At 43.6% G+C, this 18,000-nt stretch overlaps 2 protein-coding genes across 3 annotated transcripts; both read left to right on the top strand.

Moving 5' to 3' along the window:
- The first annotated feature begins 895 nt into the window (after positions 1–895).
- tmem141 (transmembrane protein 141) lies at positions 896–4,229 on the top strand. The gene is made up of 5 exons (XM_076757320.1): positions 896–1,068; positions 1,235–1,301; positions 2,105–2,188; positions 2,286–2,396; positions 2,581–4,229. Exons 1-5 carry the CDS (start codon positions 1,015–1,017, stop codon positions 2,640–2,642), a joined length of 378 nt encoding a protein of 125 aa, XP_076613435.1. The 5' UTR covers positions 896–1,014; the 3' UTR covers positions 2,643–4,229.
- Positions 4,230–6,584: 2,355 nt separating this feature from the next.
- Positions 6,585–17,510, top strand: sapcd2 (suppressor APC domain containing 2). 2 transcript variants are annotated; one of them, XM_076758544.1, is made up of 6 exons: positions 6,585–7,595; positions 10,528–10,661; positions 13,748–13,894; positions 14,956–15,057; positions 15,717–15,833; positions 15,942–17,510. In XM_076758544.1, the coding sequence occupies exons 1-6, from the start codon at positions 6,821–6,823 to the stop codon at positions 16,068–16,070; spliced, it is 1,404 nt and encodes a 467-aa protein (XP_076614659.1). In that variant the 5' UTR covers positions 6,585–6,820; the 3' UTR covers positions 16,071–17,510. The 2 variants fall into 2 exon arrangements, with proteins under 2 accessions (XP_076614659.1, XP_076614658.1); XM_076758543.1 differs by having other exon boundaries at positions 6,753–7,595; positions 15,714–15,833.
- The last annotated feature ends 490 nt before the right edge of the window (positions 17,511–18,000 follow it).

Here is an 18,000-nt window from a genome sequence, read left to right as displayed (position 1 = left end):
TGTAGCACACAAAGACAGGATACCATGATGACTTTATTGAAGCACCAAATTTCATGTGTTCTGTTTACTGGGCCCTGGACTTAACTGTGCTGAAGGTGTTTATTTGCAAGTATAGTAACCAAGAAATAAACATCCATAAGTGGCCAAAGATGAGCAAGATAATACAACCCTGATTCCAAAAAAGTTGGGACGCTGTGTAAAATGTAGATAAAAACAGAATGCTGTGTTTACTGACAGCGGTTTTACAAAGTATTCCCAAGACCATGTAGTGATATCCTTTGTACTGTTTACCTGTGGAATGTTCCAAACAGGTGTTTTTCACACAAAACAAACTCAGAATAAGCATATATTTACAAAAATCAATTAAATTGATGAGGTCAAACGTTAAATATATTGTCTTTGTACTGTTTTCAATCGAGTATGTGTCAAAAAGGATGAGCAGATTATTACCAAAAGGTACCAAATAATGATCAGTAGTGACAGATAAAGGGTAGTTTTGGTGTGTACAGCTTTATTTTTCATGGCTGGATGAAGGAGTTTCAGACTTGTGATACTTTGTGTACTCTGAAGGTCTGAAGATTTAATGAAAGTTGAGGGTTACTGACTGAGTAACACAAAAGAAAAACATATTTCCGCAACATGAACTTAATTTCTACAGTTTTCTCAATTTTGCAATTCTCCTTGTGAATGAATTTAAATTTACTTCTACAAATTACTGAAGAAAGCAATCTATGAGAGAACATTTTTCCATAATATATAATGCTTTTTCATTAGATTTTTTAGTTTTTTAACTCCCTAACTGAATTTTTAATCCGCTGGAATCTGCAGTACCACCTCCTGTCCATTAGGTGTCGCCGTCTTTTTAAAATACAAACCGCTGTTCCGCTCTTTTTCTGTATTTCTTGGTTTCCAGCACGGAAGTTCTCACAGTAGAGTTATGTATACACTGTCAGCATGAGCTAATGTTATTTTTCATCTAAGACTTTGACCTCCAGCCTCATAACAGTCAACAAAATGGTCAATCTCGGTCTCACCAGAGTGGACGATGCGCTGGCTGCCAAACACCCGGTGGGTTTTTATTTCTACCTTTTCTTCCTCATCTCTGCAGTCTGTTGGTTTCTGGAGGACACTGACAGTCAAATGAACTCGCTGCTGCACATATTGAATCCTTTGTAATGTCCTGGGAGATGAATTGCATAGAAATGTTTTAATAGTGTGTTTTTCTCACTTTCAGGGTTTAGGTAGTTACGCTGCCTGTCAGTCTCACGCCTTCATGAAAGGGACTGGAAGCTTTATACTTGGTAAGTGATGTGCAAATTCCCACACTAGTAAATACAGTGTATTGTCATTTTTTATTGTCTAATCATCACTGAATTATCTGATTCTTAAACAACACATTATATTGTATTGTTTTCTGTTTTTACACATTTCTCAGACAGTCCCTGAACCTACCATTTTCAGTAGATGAACGTGAAAAAAAGCATTCTACTGTTAAACTCTGTAAGAAGACCCATAAAACTATAGACAATACATTATTTGGACGTACGTATATCCCAGGGGGGAGCTGTATTCATTGAATGGTGTCAGTGAAGCAGGCTGTCTTCACAAGGTGCACACTGAAATCAACACAGAGGAGTTGCAGTTGTATAATCATAATAGTTTTATGAGAATAAGATTTGATATGTATTATTTTCAAAGCGTTTTTATATGAGACTGCCAGCTGAAAATGAGGGTTCTGTTTGAATCCTATAGCAAAGAAGTCTGATAAACTTGACAGTGATCTGTGGTGGGTCTCACTGTTGTGATCCTCCTTTTCATTGCATTTTTTTTCCTGAAAGCTGCAACTTGTGCATAAATTCTAAATAATTGTGTCCCCCCAATAAGAAGTGTACACACACGTCTCATCCGGGTGCAAGGATAGTGAGATTCAGCGCAGATAAAAAGAGTAAAGCCTGTAGACTGACTCCAAACCACAGCGGACAATGTTTTGATCGCAGTTGGATCCTCCATGTGAAAAGCGGGTTTTTCCTCCTCCCTGATTGGTCAAAAAAATGATGGCTGTTACATGTGTGCCACTGACATGTGTCCTGTGTTGCTTTTCCAGGTGTGGCTGGGCTTTTTGCCATTCAGAAGGCTCTCCAGAGGAAGCTCCCTTACCCTCTTCAGTGGAACATACTCATTTCAGTAGGTGAGAAATGAAACATGGACTTCAAGACTTTCACCTTTCTCTCAGCTTACCTCTCTCACCACTGCGTTTCTAACCCCGCCTCCCTCTTCTCTCTCAGTGGCATCATCTGTAGGAAGTTATGCAGTGACTCGCTGGGAAACACAGAAGTGCTCAGACCTTTGGTTGTTGCTGGAAACAGGAAAGGTCCCGGAGAGATTGCCACCACAGGGTGAGCCCAGCGACTGCCTGAAATGTGGACATGTTTGTGTGGTACCAACCGTCATGTTAGATCACATTGAAATAGGAGAGGACAGATATATCTTTGGCAGCTCGGTTCTTCGTGATGAACCAAATGAAGACAGTTTGCAGACTTTTATGCTGTATGTTTAACTGGGTCTGTGTTTGTCTTTCAGTGTCTAAACCAGAGGAATCAAAAGGACCTGAGAAGACAAAATATGGCGACGTTATGGAATAAACACATAGTTGTAAACCTGTATATCTACTGTATAAATCCACACCTTTTCAGAAAATGTGCCCTGATGGATATTGGCTGTGTGACAGTGTGTGCTGTATTTAACTGCATCCTAGTGTGTTTTTTTCCTCCCTTCATTTCTGCAAAACATCACATGAATGAAATGTAATTTTTTCCACTTTCAGAGTTCATGAAGCTTCTGAATTTCATAACAGCATTACTGTGTGGATAAACAGAATAGTTTCCTGAATCAGAGGTCAGGAATTAGTTTGGATTTTTTTTGGAATCCGATGTAAAGCTTGTGCTTCAATATTATTATTTGGATGCGTTTGTTTGACATGCAACAGAATTAACACTGCATTGCCAAAACCCGACACTAGTTGTCACTGTGTACCTCATTGGGATTTGCGGCTGTATGCTGTAGTCACTGGTGGCCCAACCAAACCAGTGCATGACCCGTTTTTAAGCGTATGGTCTAAACTACACATTGATCATTTTAATCATGTATGTCTTAGACTGCAGAGAGCAAATCATGGCAGAATAATTCATCCTTTTAAATAAATAAACATTTTCAGCTGTTTAATAAAGTGCCCAGGGCAGCAGTGTAATCCACATGAAATCATTTACTGTTGCTGCTTTAAGCCACTGCATGTTCATTCATCCGTCTTCAGCTCAGTGATGCTGTAATGAACCCTGCCATGTCTCAGGATGACTAAATATTAATCCAGTTTGGATTTATATCAATTTGGCATCTGTGCTAAAAACATAAATTCCATGAGGTTTCGTGCTAATTTCTAATGACAGCATGAGGAGTCAGTTAGGAAGACGAAAAGGCACGAGAGGAAATGTAGTCATTGCAGTTTTTTGAGTGGTTTTTGGAAAGAAATTGTCACTGGATTACAGCGAACATAAGAACTGAGAGGAAAAGAGAATTAGCGAGAACTTAAAGTGACGTGTTTCTATATGAACTCTGTTCTCAGTGGGGAATTGTATGTCTACCTCAATCCAGCTAATAGCCTTTCAATGATTTTTATTGGTTTGTTTGTTTATGAAGGTTTAAGACATGAGGGAACCCACCCTGTTTTTTATTATTCAAAAGTAAATATTAAAAAGCAAACAATCCAATCTCTCATTCCTATCGAGTTTGAATAAACTCGCTAAGAGGACAATTTACCAAGAAAGAGAAGCGGTACTGTGCAGCTGCAGGTGTCCAGCATAAATGCTGAAATAATCTCAAAATTCTAATCATATGTGGGCAAGATGCACTGGGTTAAATTAGGGTTGTCACTACTTGAAAAGGACGTATACAGTGCATGACCTTTACGATAATACATTAGATGCCTTCCATGGCTACATTAGTTTTGACTAATCAAATAAACACACAACATTAATAAAAGATAGAAGAGGGATGGATGGAGGGGAAATTACACTCTAAAAGCAGCCAAATCACAAAACAAGCAACAGAAGGCCACCATGAGGTAGAATAGTATACACACACACTCACATACACACACACGAAGTGGCAATGTGAGAAATGCATGTAAATGAGATGTTTCATTTTAAAATTTGTAATAAATGAAATGAGCGAATCATTTTGTGTTGGTCAGCATGTCCACAAGAGGAAACATTCTGCTTTAAATCACGCTGCAACTCCACTTTATTTGCATAGCTGAACTAGTCTGTACAATAAGGTGTTAGTGACATTAATTCTGCACCATGCAGTGCAGGTCAGTGAAACAATGGAGTCTTTCAAACCTGCTTTAACACCTTGAGAGAACGAAGCGATCAAAGTCCAGGCCCTTGATCCGTGGAGAGCAAGCCAAAGAAGGTCCACCAATTCTGCAATCTGAAAACACAAGCTCACAAAGATGCAGAGGGAAATATCTTCATGGTGTTTGCAAGAGAAAAGCGTCTGAATTGGAAATCCTCACAGTAAAGGCACTCTGAACAAGGGAAGATTTTGGCTTTGGTTTAATCTGAATCCACCCCCACTCTTGCCTCCTCTCGCTCTCGTCCTCCCACTGTAATTCAAATCTGATTTAACACCTCCAAGATTTGACGGTTTTGAATTCTCCTCCTGTGTCTCCCTCCATCTTAAAAAAAAAAAAAAAGGCTTCGCGAATCGAGTAAGCTCTCAAATCCTTTGTCACATGCACACTGATGCTGCTGAAGGAAAAGACTTAGAGAAACAGAGAGCAAACAGGAGATAATGAGGGAAACGAGTGCGTGTGTGTAAGTGTGTTACATGAGAGGCCTGACTGGCCAGTGGAGCTGAGGATCAGTACACGTCCAATAACTAAAACAAACAGCGGTATGGACTGACCTTTTGGCACGCTTGGCAGCCACTGGCATGGTTTATAAAGCCTAAAGTGTGTGTGTGTGTGTGTGTGTGTGTGTGTGTGGAAGTATTTGGCCAGTTTGTGCAGCAGTGGCAGCGGTACATGTGCGTGACAACATGAGAAAACAGAGATGAGCAGAGCAGGAGTGAGTGCTCATTTGTCTGACCCTGTGAGTCGAGTGACCACACCGAGCTGAGCTGCAACTGGACAGTGTGTGTGAGTGTGTGAGAGTGTGTCTCTTTCTCCTCTGTCTTTCACTTTCTGCCTTTCCTTAGTTATATAACAGTCGAGCCAGAAATGCAGGTTCACAAAAGCCTCAAATGAAAAGCAATTCACAGCTTTTTAACCTAAAAACAAACCACTTTTGATACAAATCTCTGCTCTGAAACGCTAACATTTGGCATCTGAACTCACATGGTTGGCCCTTCTCTCTAGCCTGGAGCCATAATCAATCCCTGCAAATTAATGTGTTAACAAGAACAACTGGTGTGTGATTGACTGTCACAGATGTTTGCTGTGAGGGGATTTATTGATTGTGTGACCTCTCTTCCCATAAAAAAATGTACAGTGCATTTGATGAACATAATAGGGGGAATGTGTGAGTCAATATCTGGTCTGACAGGAAAAATAGCTGCATTCATCAGGTACTCAGTAAATCCTTTGTGACAGCGTGACAGTATCTTCAGCATTAATCACTGCTTAAGCTTTCATGCAGGGCAAGAAGTCAAGTCTGGGCAGGTAAGAGATAACCATGGGTCTCTGCAGGGACTGAGAAATTCTCTGACTCATCGCCAAAGACGGAGAAACAGAAGAAGTGTCCCTGAAGTGCCAGAAATGGTTGACTCTGTGAAAGTTGGATTCAAGTTGTGTGCGGCGATGCAGCTTTCAGCCTGACTGAGAGAAAACCTTGATATACATCATATTATGTAATATCAAAGCTGATGCATCATGAAAAGGTCTTTTGAGGGAGGAAGAAACACAGTTAACACTTTGTTCAGTCCATAAAAATGGCAACTGGATAGGAGACTCAGCATATTTAATATAGTTGCAATGAACCAATCATATGCAATACAGGAAGTGGACACAATAATACCAACACTTTTATAATCCAGTACCACATAGCACATTAACTCTTAAACAGATTTCTACATTTATTGTTTTTTGTTTTGTTTTTTTTGTTTTTTTTGCCAGAGAATGCCAATGATACAGTTTTATTCAGGCATATAGTACACATTGAGACATATAAACAACATAAATTAGTGAATTTTTACTTATTAAAACTGCATATTTCAATTACATTGCAACTTAATCATGGAGTAAAAGGTTTAAGATTTGATGATGTGGAAACAAAAGGATTCTGTTCCCCATTCTGACTGTGTGGGGGGCTGTAAAGTGATAGTTTACGCAGCTTTTTCTGATTATGTGCAGCGGGACAATATCCAGGCTTTATGAATAACGTCTCAGCATTAGTAATAACAAAAGCACAACTCAAACTGGAGCCTACCTCACGCCTGCACCAATGGGCGCCGAGCTCGTGCACACCGCGGCCAATGGCTGGTCCCGGGACGCTCGCGCACAGCCGTTTGAAGGGCGGTCCTCGGCAGAAAAAGGAAAGTATGGATCACAGCGCAGAGGAGTTTCGGTGGGAAGGTGGACGCTCGGAACGGTAAACTATCGGTAATGTTTCGAGCTAAAAATACTTAGAAATATTGTTTTTTGCTTTTCACTAAGCTGGAATTAATTGTGTTATTCTGTATGTTCACCTACGGGTTCATGTAAAGTTAGCCAACTTATGTTGGTGTGTGTTTGATTGATTAGTCAGTGGAGATTATCAGCACATTCATGGCTTTGATAGCGACTGACCAGGGCTGCAAACTGAACGGGACGTCGGCCATTCACGGCAGAGTTGGACCGAGAAAAGAGGTGTTTCAAGGCAAAACTGCCAAGATGCAGCCTAAAGAGACGGAGTATTCAACAGATGGCCTGCCCAAAGCTTTCCTGCACAGCCTGAGGACCCTGTTTGACATTTTGGATGACGGTGGACGGGGCTATGTTCACATCTCGGAGATCGAGAGCCGCTGGCAGGGCGCTGATACCCGGGACCTGCCGGGCGGGGTGCTGTGCTGCCTCAGGAGGGTCACTCCACCGCATGGCTGCCTCACGTTTGAGCGGTTCGTCGCGGGGCTGCGGTACTCCATGCTCAACCCGGAGAACAACTCCCACTTCAGGGCCCAGGCTGCCGTGCACCCTCAACAGGCACCTAAGCAGCCCCAGAAACCCGCCGGGCTGTCCACATGCAGCGTTGGGACACGGGTGGAGAACAAGGTGCGTCCGCTGGGGCCGAGCAACGTGACCAACACCCAGCAGCACCGCTCGTCCTCCCTGCAGAGCCGGGCCCGGCAGGAGGAGGGGACCGGGTACCCCGTGTCTGGACCGGCTCCGTACAGCGCGGGCTTCGACAGGTCCGGGCGGAGTTTGGAGCGGAGCTCCGTCTCTCCGGGGGGCGGGTGTTACCGGGCCGAGCCGGGCCATGCCACCAAACCGACACAGCCCCAGCAGAGCCGGGTCAGGTCCATTGAGTCGCTCGCTCTGGAGTCACCACAGCTCCACGGACAAAGTAAGTGGTGCCATGAAAGCCACATGTAAATAAACAGCTGTGAATTATGTCTGTGTGTTTGGGGACAGTTCAGTGAGTCCATGGAGGACTAATAAATTAAAACCCTGTCTGTCAAAATCCAGATTAAACAGAGACACACTGATACAAACACACACAGCTTATTATTAGCTCTGGTCTCATTTTCAATCAACAGTTAAAGCAAGAAGCATACAATCTGCACCTCTTCAGTGAGAGAAATAATTGTCAGATCATTTGGGATATTGATTAATTGATTATTAGCATTTTAGCACTACTGTCTGACAAAGAAGAAGAATGTGCATGAAGAGGATTTTGAGGTAGAGCTGCTGCGTCCCTGATTACCTACCAGACCACAGAGCACTTGAGACTGCAAGCCTTTTGATTGCATGCATAACTGAGCTGATATGTCCACTGCGCTGTTGCCAGCTTTGATCTCATATTCTAATTTAATTGAATGCAGTGATCCATGTCATACACACAAGTGGAGAGGGCTTGCATGTCAGTATTCGTCGTCCAGAGGGAGCTTACAGAGGTAGAGATGGTGACTTTAAAAGTGGAGCCTTTGCCTGAATCTGAGTGGGGGTCAACAACAGTCATTGTTGGGCTTTGACAAAGCACTTCTCAGGTATCAGTTTTATGTCACAGCTTAAACAGGCCCTGTTTAAGGGCCACTGCTGCAATGGAGGGTGCCTTGCTGAATAATTGCTGTTGTTAACCCCGGGTCAGGTCAGAGGTTGTGTCAGAAATTCCTGCAGAAATTTGTCTATCTTTAGGGTTTGCCTCGTGGTGGGAGCACAGCCACGGCCCCTCTGACTGGAGAATGGGTGATGGTCAGTTTTATGCGTGTTCAGTTGTTCAGTTTCTCTCCCCTGGTGAGCTGGATGTAGGTTGCAGGAGCTGCTGCTGAGAAATTCCCAGTTTGCCTGCTCATTATCTTGTTCATACTGTATGTACAGGCTCTCGCTCTCATCCAGCCTCACTCTCGTTCTTCTTCCTGTCACAATCATACAAGACTTTTTTTTGCATGCCCTCTCTTTCGCTCTCACACACACACACACACACACACACACACACACATTCCGCTCGGTCTGTCCGAGTTTGCTGATCTCTGTACAGCCAGGCCTGTCTGGAGCTATAAGAGTGACACTCTCTCTATCGAGCCCTCAGGGCTTTCATCGCATATACCACTTGCACTTTGTACATAGATTTTGTTCAGATAGACGGATACATGGGCCGATTACATGGCCAAAGGTTCAACTTTTGTGCACTGAGATGATGCATCCAAAAATCACACTTACATAATAGTGTGTCATCTTACTTTGTTTGGGTGTCTGTATACTTTTGGGCATATAATGTAGACAGACAGACCACCAAATGACCGCGCTGTAATCTCTCACATGCAGCCAAACCCTGCTGGATTAGGCCAGATTACAGCAGACAGGCGAGGGCTCACTGAATCACGGCAGTGGTGAAATCCTCCCCAACACCCTGGAGATCACCACTAAGTCAGACCTTTCTCGCTCTCTGTCACTTTTTCTTGGTTTTGGGAAAACAGCAGTGGTGTGCACTTAAAAATCTGATGATGATACAATCCCTCTGCTGACATGAGGGAGATAACACAGAAAAATACCACAGAGATGCTTTGCCAAATGAACACACTCAATTTGGAGATGTGGAGGCTCCACTTCATCAGACCTGCACGTCTTTCGGCTGTGATAGGAAACCCTGAGGACACGGTGAAAACATACCAGACTGTGCACACAGAGCAGCAGAGCACAGACTGAGACATCTTTATATGTTGTGTTTGGAAGACCGTGTTACAGTTGAGTTTATCTACAGCTTGGAGTCAGCAGCTGACTAAACAGTTTCACCCTCAGGTAGGAGCTGCTTTGGAGCTTCCCATCATATCACATGATCTTTGGCAGATTGGGGTTTGCTCGTTTGTCATGGGATCACACTTTGCTTATTACACTTTTATTCACAGTGCATCCATCTCACCCCAGTATTGAAAATCTCGAGAGCGATTGTACAAAGACTGGCTTTAGTTTCTCAAAGTCATTCCAGGAGGCTGAGCTGTTATCTCTGCAGTGTCTCTTAGCTCAGATGCTTCGCATATTTCTCTCTGCTCCACTGAACTCAACCTCAGTCAGTCAAGCAAGGGACTGAGATCATTTACACATTAAACAATCGGCATTTAATGAAGCTTATTTTAAATCTAAATCTTTTTGCTGCATTTATTATCAGTCTGTGTTGAGTTCACTGTTCACTGTGTAATGAAAGTCATCTGCCTTGTTGACAGCAGACACATTTGCAGAGTACAGCTCCCTCCTGTGGTGTCCACTGGAAACCCCAGTGTGTTACAGGATCAAATTTAATGTCTGGTCTGTAGTTGCTTTGGTCTGTCTACAGATGTGGATGTGTTTCGCGCACTAAAGAGATCTAGAGTTCTAGATCAGGTAGTGATTCAGAATGCGTGACTTGAAATTAGCAAGAGTCCAATGCAATGTCTTATTTTTAGATTTTAATCTTTTTCTCTGAAGATGCGGCATCACTGTTGCCGATTGACTTTGCACATGTGCCGTAAATCTGTGATGTTGTTAAGCCAGAAGAATTGCAGAGTCACCTGGACTAAATACCTTGAATGCAAATTTGGTACACACCCTTTTTAAGATAATGCAATTTGACTTCTTTTAGTGTTTCCCTCTGACTATGTGATCCACGTGTGACATGTGATGCACGCCTACTGTAAAAAGACTTTCTTTACCACTTCTGCTTCTTCGTTATTAAATATTTTCAAATCTGTATATTTTTTACTCATACTGCAACCAGTAGAACTGCAGTAAGCACAGAGTGCATTCCAGACTACAGTGTTGTCTTGGAACTGATTCAGTCTGTCTGTTTGACATTTGTATAGGTGTTGGGAAATCAGGTTTACCAAGATCTCAGAGCGAATCAGCGACAGGATTCACTGGTGGCTCCAGGCGACATGGGCGGAGTCGGGACGAGCAGAGGCGGCATACCATATCCAACGGTGTGGATTATGGAATGGTTGGTGCACGCACACACACACACGCACACACACACACACACACACACACACACACACACACACACACACACACAGTCTCTACACAGTGTCTTAGAGGTTTTTCCAAAGGTGCCACTCCTGGGTTCCAGTGACAGACTTTTCTGAATGGCAGTGGTGAAACAGTTTCCATTCATAACTGGTTTATCAACAAACCAGGTTAAGGGTCAGTGTTAGTGATGCATGGTTCTGCTGTGGACCCACCTGGTTTCCATTCATTTACCTGCAACACACCCTTCTGTCTGTTTCTAGACATTTCTTTTAAAATATCACCTCAGGCTTTGAGAGCCTCTGGTCTCCCAAGGACCAAACTCTGCAAACTTAATAAACCTAAACATCTCTAGTTGACTCTAGTTAACATCATGTGTCTGTTGGAATAAACCAGTTCCAGAAAATTAAAAAAAACAAACCCAAAAGGTTTTTTAGTAGAGGCTCTTCTCCATTTTACTTTCTATTGGCCCCCGCATTCCCCTCCCATCCCTCTGCCTGCTGCCTGCCCCTCGCTCTGCCCCTCCCACCCTCCAGTCCGGAGCTCATGCCTCCCTTCACTCTCCGTCTCTCCCCCTGCCTCACCATTTCTCACTCTCTCTAGCTCGCCTCCTCTCCCTCTTTCTCTCCCTGTTTGTGTCGCCGTCTCCGTCTCTTTTCCCCCTCGGCCTCCTGTGTCTGGAGAGGCTGACTGACCGACTCCCCTCCTTCTCCCTCCCTCCCTGCCCCTCTCCTCCTCCCCCTTCCCCGTGGCCCTCCCACCCAGGCCGACTTGGCCCACTGCTGCCCTGATGGTAGTGAGCCGGGTCGGGCCCAGGGGCCTGGTAGAAGTAGAGGACACGTTCGGCCGGCCCGGCCCAGCCTGGACGGCTGTGTGGGCTGCCTACACTACCGTCTTCATCCCCCTCAGCAGTAGTCTCTACAGCAGCAAGGCCCTGCACTTTTTCCTCTGGGTGAGTAGGACGAGAGGGAGAGAAGGAAAGGGAGAGGTGGTTGTGGAGGATGAAGGAAATCAAAGTTTGTCTTTGAGATGTTTTTTTTTAATCAGTGTGCATCAGGTTGTTTTGATATTTGTGACAGTTGAGACGAACAGAAGTAAAGTTCAGCAGCTGGATGTTCAGTGTGTCTGTTAGGATGGTAAAAAGTATTAATTTGTGCAAGTTTTATGGACTCTGGGGCTTGTTTGTTGGCTCTAACCATCTTTGGTACTGTCGGCCTTCAGAGTTTGAGACTCTATTAATCATTGAGTAGACTGCCAGAACTTAACGACAACAATATATCAAGTTGTTCATCGAGCCAAAATGACAATTATTTGCTGGCAGCACTTTATGAAACATGAGGATTTACAACTTTTTTCTGTTTTATGTCATTGTAGGTTGAATGTCTTCAGGTTATGACCTGTTAGACAAATCGAGACATTTGTAGAACTTGACGAGCATTTTTCGGTGTTTTCTAACATCCTAACATTCACATCTATCAGTCAGAGAAAATAAATCTTTTCTTCTTGTTAGGACTTTGGCTCTTTGTTAGCTCTGACCTGCTGTGGTATTGTAGGGCTGCAGGTTCTGGATTGGGCTGAAGGGAGGTGATAAGTTGACTGACATTTGAAGTCATCGAACAAGCAGAAAGCCAAACATTCGCTGGTTCTAGCTCTTTCGAATGTGTGGACTTGCTCTTTTTCTTGCTTTAATATAAAGCTAAATTAAGTGTCTTTGGGTTTTACATTGCTGGTTGGATAAAACAAGACATCACCTTGGACTCAGAAAAGTGCCAGATTCATGGATGCAAATAGCTGTCGATCCTTGTTTCAGGGACTTTCAGTCGTGTGTTGTGCTGTAGAGGTTCAGAGCACGCTGTGTGACGCTGCTTTGTAGATGCACTTTGAAAGGCCGTCGTGTTGTTCTTTGTGTTTTTAGCTAAACAGTTTGTCCAACGGGTGTCATGTTTTTGTAAGTGTGTTGTTCTTGCTGTTGTTGATGCTCATTCATCAGCACACAAACATTCATGCACAGACATTTCTATGAAGCCATGTTCTGCTCTGCTCCTTCTCTGTGTGTGTTTCCTCCTCTTTGCTCCCTTTTCTTTCTTTGTAAACGGAGGGTTTTCCTGCCTGTGGACTCGCACTCATTCACGCAGCCTGACACTGGGTCATGCTTCATTCTAGACACGGACCCTCCGACCCCCTTCTCGTCCCCTAAACCCCCCCCCCTCTGTTCCCTTGTGTCCTCTCCCCTCAGGCAGCACAAATATGCGAAACATGGTTCGATTTTAGACTCTCAAAACCTCTGTCGGCTCCCTGTCTCAAACACGTCTCCCCGTGTATGAGCTGTGGCCGTGTTCTAAACAGCGCTGATGAGCGATGATCAGTGGAATGTACTGAGCTCGGGGATGGAGGGATGGAGCAATGGGTGGATAGAAAGATGACACACCAGGTGGCTGAATGCCAGCAGTGAGGCCTGGACTGTGGCTGTGTGCCGCATGGACAGCCTGGTCAGCACAACTCAATGCAGCCTTGCTGGGGTGCACACACACACACACACACAAACACACACACACACACACATCTCTCCCTCTTTCTCTTTCACGCACACACTGGGGCGGCCATAGCTGAAGTGGGTCTGCTGTTTACCCCATTCTTAGGTTGCTGCGCAGTTGCCATGGCGCTGGGCTGATTGCTCCTCTAAACATTGTTCAGGACGGGAGAGGGTCCGCCACAATTGGTATGGCGCCATTGTCTCCGCCAGCACAAAAGAGTTTGCTGCAGATGCCCATGTGAAAAGATGGGAGTTTGTCTACCGCGGAGGCTGCCGGCGGCCCAAAATCAATCATTAGATTTAATCTTGGCAGCGATCGACAAGCTCTCTTAGTGATGGCATTTGCCTTCCATGGGATCTTTATGTGAGATCTGTGCAGAAAGTGACTTCAGTTTGGGGGAGGGGTTGGGGGGGATTTTTGTCTGTTCTTAATCACATTTTCCTCATCCACAATTTCACCCCTTTCCTGTCCCCCCTTTTCACCCTCCGATAACACACCCTCCTTTTATGACTTTCAACTCTCGCAGCTGAAGCAAATGAAAGAGCTGGAGCAGGAGAAGGACTCGCTGCTGGCGGGCCTGGAAGTGGTGGAGAGGGCCCGAGACTGGTACCAGGGCCAGATCCACAATGTCACCGAGAGACAGCGGCAGGTCGGCCAGAGCTCCCACTGCACGGTCAGTTCAGACACTGGGCTGAAAATGTCAGAGAGCACAGTGTTAAGTGGAAGTGTTGGATGTGCGATCTGCTGTATTTTGGTGAAAATATACACATATATAATACAGATTTATAGATTTCCAAATCAAACAAACAAAAACGATTTGAACATAAATGATAAATAATGCAATATCTGTTGGGGGAGAAACTGGAGATGTACAATAAATATCAGCTGATGATGGGAAGTTTAGATTATGTATTATATTATAGTCAATAAATAGAGCCGATAATACAAAGTCAAATAGCTTTTATTGACTCAGCAACCACAGCATGTACACACTTCCATACAACAGGTGGCGGTATGCTTCTTTAATGTTGCACACAGAGAAGAAGAAGCAGCACAGCACCCTGGTGTTGCGCTCCTGATGTCAAACTGCTGCACCTGTGCAGAGCCAGGCAGTTTAGGTCAGAGAGCCAAGCATGTCGTCCCCGGTGTGGTGGTTTTTTACAACAGCATGATTTTAATCTGCATCCATCTTTGCTCACAACATCTCAGCCTTTCATGTGAACTTCTTTTTAAAATACAAACACATGAAATCAGCCTTGAGAAGCAGTAATTAGTCGTTATCGGCATCAGCTGAAATAAATCCAGCAGATCTACAATCAGATTTTGGTGCCAGTGGCTCAGAATAGAATTTATGGCCTCATTTTTTTTCACTTTTTTATTCACGTCCAGCAGTCAAATAAGGGAAAATACCCTGTGGTGGAGGATGAGACACAGTACGCTCAGTAAACTGTCTGGGTTTTGCTTCCATTATTAACTGGCGGTTGCAGAAGAGTATGTTAAGTCTTGAGTTTTCATTAGTATTATGACTTGTTTTAGATGGAGAGACTGAAAAGACTTGAACTGGCCCGTTTGATAGATGGAAAACAAAGAGATAAAAAATAAGCCTATATTAACTTTTGCCTCAAATACCTCTTTATTCACTGTTTTAAGTTGACCCCCTTTGTGACATTTTTGAGACCCTTTGCTATTTTCTTGGACTTCGTGCTAATCGTCTGCTGCGTTCTCTCCTCTCAGGATTTCTTCACAGAAGCTAATCAGAGTCGCATGAATGTTCTAATACCCAAACTCCAAGAAGTCAACCGCTGCCTTAATGACCTGATTTCCTGCACTGGGATGGTGAGTGTGTCAGTGCCTTTACACTGACTATTTGCATTTTCATGTGCTTCTAGTAACACATTCTCTAGCAATAAACAAAGGCAGTCTAAATATAAATGAATGACTAGTATTGAGCCAGCGAATGACTCCACCCTCATCGAAATCTGAGAGTGTGACTGGACTGGATCAGTTTCTGCTCCACACGAGGCTCTGACACATACTGTGAGAAAAGCCATCATCACATTTAGAAATATGACATCACACGAATGCCACCTAAAATACACATCAGCATCCTGTGATTGTCTTGATGTTAAGTGATTCTCATGACTCCCAGTTTTATCAGATGGCCTTTTCAGAATTTTCTAATTCGGGAGGATTAGATTATACTGATGATTTCTAGGCCGTCCTGTGACTCTGGGGAGGGCAGAGTCAGCTGGTCAATCGCATAGTTGTAATTTTCTGATGTTAGCATTTAGCTCAAACGACTGCTGTGCCAAAGTATGACCTCAGAGCTGCTAACATGGCTGTTGACTCTTGCTTTTTTTTTTTTTTTTTTTTGAAACCCAAATTAGATTTCAGAATATATGAATTTTGGTATATTAGACATGTAAATATGACACTTCATGACAAAGCTTGACTGGATAACTCTTTAACCCTGGTGCCTCTTTGTCTCCCAGCAGTCTTTTCCTTCCAGCGCTGTTCAGACAGCAGCGCTCCCAACTAACCCCCAGCCTCCAGGTCCAGCTCCTCCACAAGCCATCCAGAGACTGAAGGACCAGAACCGACTTCTCACACAGGTTTGACACAAACTGCAGATACAAGCCTCTAATAGTTAGCAGTCGGTGCTGTTGTTAAGGGTATAAGGCTGTCACTCACCTCGTTTATTTTTCTTCTTCTTCACAAAGGAGGTGACAGAGAAGAGCGAGCGCATCGCCCAGCTGGAACAGGAGAAGTCAGCCTTGATAAAGCAGCTTTTTGAGGCTCGAGCCCGCAGCGTGCAGGACACCAGCACCATGGATTCCACCTTCATCTGACAGCAGTTACACTCCACCCGACACCATACCATCGCCATGTTTCTGCTCGCAATCCTCGCAGCGCTGCTCTGGAGCGAAACATTTCTAAGCCTGAAGCTGACTGTTGTTTACCCTCACCTGTAGCAGTGACGCACCTTTTAGCCATGACACGACTGCAGCAGCATGTGACCACTCCACCCCAACCTCGTGCACTACCTAGACGTGAACACTCCGAGGAATACCTGACCCGAATGACTCGACCCCTGAGCTCAAAGACTCGTTAACTTGCTGCCTTTCACGTTTCCTGCATGAACGCTCCAAAGACTGGAACACTTTGAAGGAACCAGTCAGGTCTCATGAGATCCCATCACTCCAGGATTACAGCACCTACAAGATCCCCACTCCCACTCCCCAAAGACTGCACAGGCAACGGAAAAACTTCAACTAAGTGGTCCAAAAAGGACAGTACGGGGGGGCCTTCCGTTGGAATAAAACGCCATATTCTTACATGAAATCAAATCATCAGCTGCATCTGCTTGCTGTGACCTATCAATTACATTCTTGTTTAGATCTTTTAAGTTTGATCGAAATGACGATAAGATACACTTTGCCCATGTTTTTCAGTATTTCCTTTATTTTAATGTCAACGAATAATGTTTACCTGATATTTGGCTTTTGGGGTTTTAAAGTGTTAAATATCAAAGACTGAGAGGCAGAACGTACTGAAAAGAGCAGTTTTTATATTGTAGTAGCATGTTTAATGTTAAAACTTACATGAGTTTTAAGATTTTTTTTTTAAGGTTGAAAAAAAAAAAAAAGATGGAGGACAGCCCGCAAGCCATCGAGATGCGAAGGCTGAGACGCGTGAGAGACGTTTGGAAGTTTGCACGTAGGAGAGAGCTGAGGAGGATAAAACATGGTAGACGGCGAATGTGTCGGAGCTCGAGCTCCTGGGTTGGGAGACGTTCTGATGTCACGTCAGAAACAAACAAACAAATAAAAATCACTTTGGCGATCCGGTGCGACGTCCCCTGTATGTCTTCTACAGCGGATTCTTCGTCTTTTCAGCCAAAAGTATTTATCTTGTGAAGAGATTTCAGTTTGGAGATTAAACGTTAGCACAGATGTAAAGAAAAGCCCATTTTGTCCTCGTAAGTGTCTTTACCAGGTTGGCTCTAGACTAAAACTGTAAAAACAGCCATCCACGAGTTTACAGGAGACACATTTAGTGAGTGGATGGTGGTAGAAAAAAAAAACCTTGTAGTTTTATAATGGATCTGTATGGTACTGCTGGGATGACCGCACTTAACATACTGTTGATGTCTGTTTCCCACTCGTTTGATTGTATTGTTTCTTGCTGCTCCGACTGCATTATGTGAGTGAAACTCTTTTCCTTCTGCTTTCTATCGAGAGTACTCGAACTTCAGATAAAGTGTAAAATAATAAATACGACCAAACGAACGAACGCTGACTCTGTTTTTCTCCTATGATCTAAAGGCTTGTATTTAAGTAGAAAAAAGGGGGATTTTAATCCCTTTAAACTAAATCAGTCCATAAAACCTGACAAATTATTTCTTATATTTTTCAATTTGTACATTTTAAGATTTTAAAAGGGTGTAAAAAATGTATTCTAACTGAAATAGAACAGCCTTTTCAGGGTATTTTATAGTTTTTTTGGTAGATGATGCATCAGTTTTAATCAAAAAATCTCTCCGTTCTTAAAATTTAGGTCGATCATAACTTTAACTGAGCAGCTCATAGCTCTCAGTGGTCTTACTTCTCCTCTGCCTGCACATTTTGATGCGCACTTTCATTAAATACAGTATGTCTCTTTGGATTTCACTTAAAGAGCTGTTTCAAAGAGAAGACCTTTCCTGAAAGGGTCGGTGGATTTTCAGGACGGTCTGTCTGTCCTGCTCAGTGCTGTTATGATTCCCTGTCATAAATTAAG

The sequence above is a fragment of the Chaetodon auriga genome, chromosome 19, assembly GCF_051107435.1.
Source record: "Chaetodon auriga isolate fChaAug3 chromosome 19, fChaAug3.hap1, whole genome shotgun sequence".
Classification (NCBI taxonomy): domain Eukaryota; kingdom Metazoa; phylum Chordata; class Actinopteri; order Chaetodontiformes; family Chaetodontidae; genus Chaetodon; species Chaetodon auriga.
Note: the sequence above shows the minus strand (reverse complement) of the source record. Positions and strands in the feature narration are given on the sequence as shown.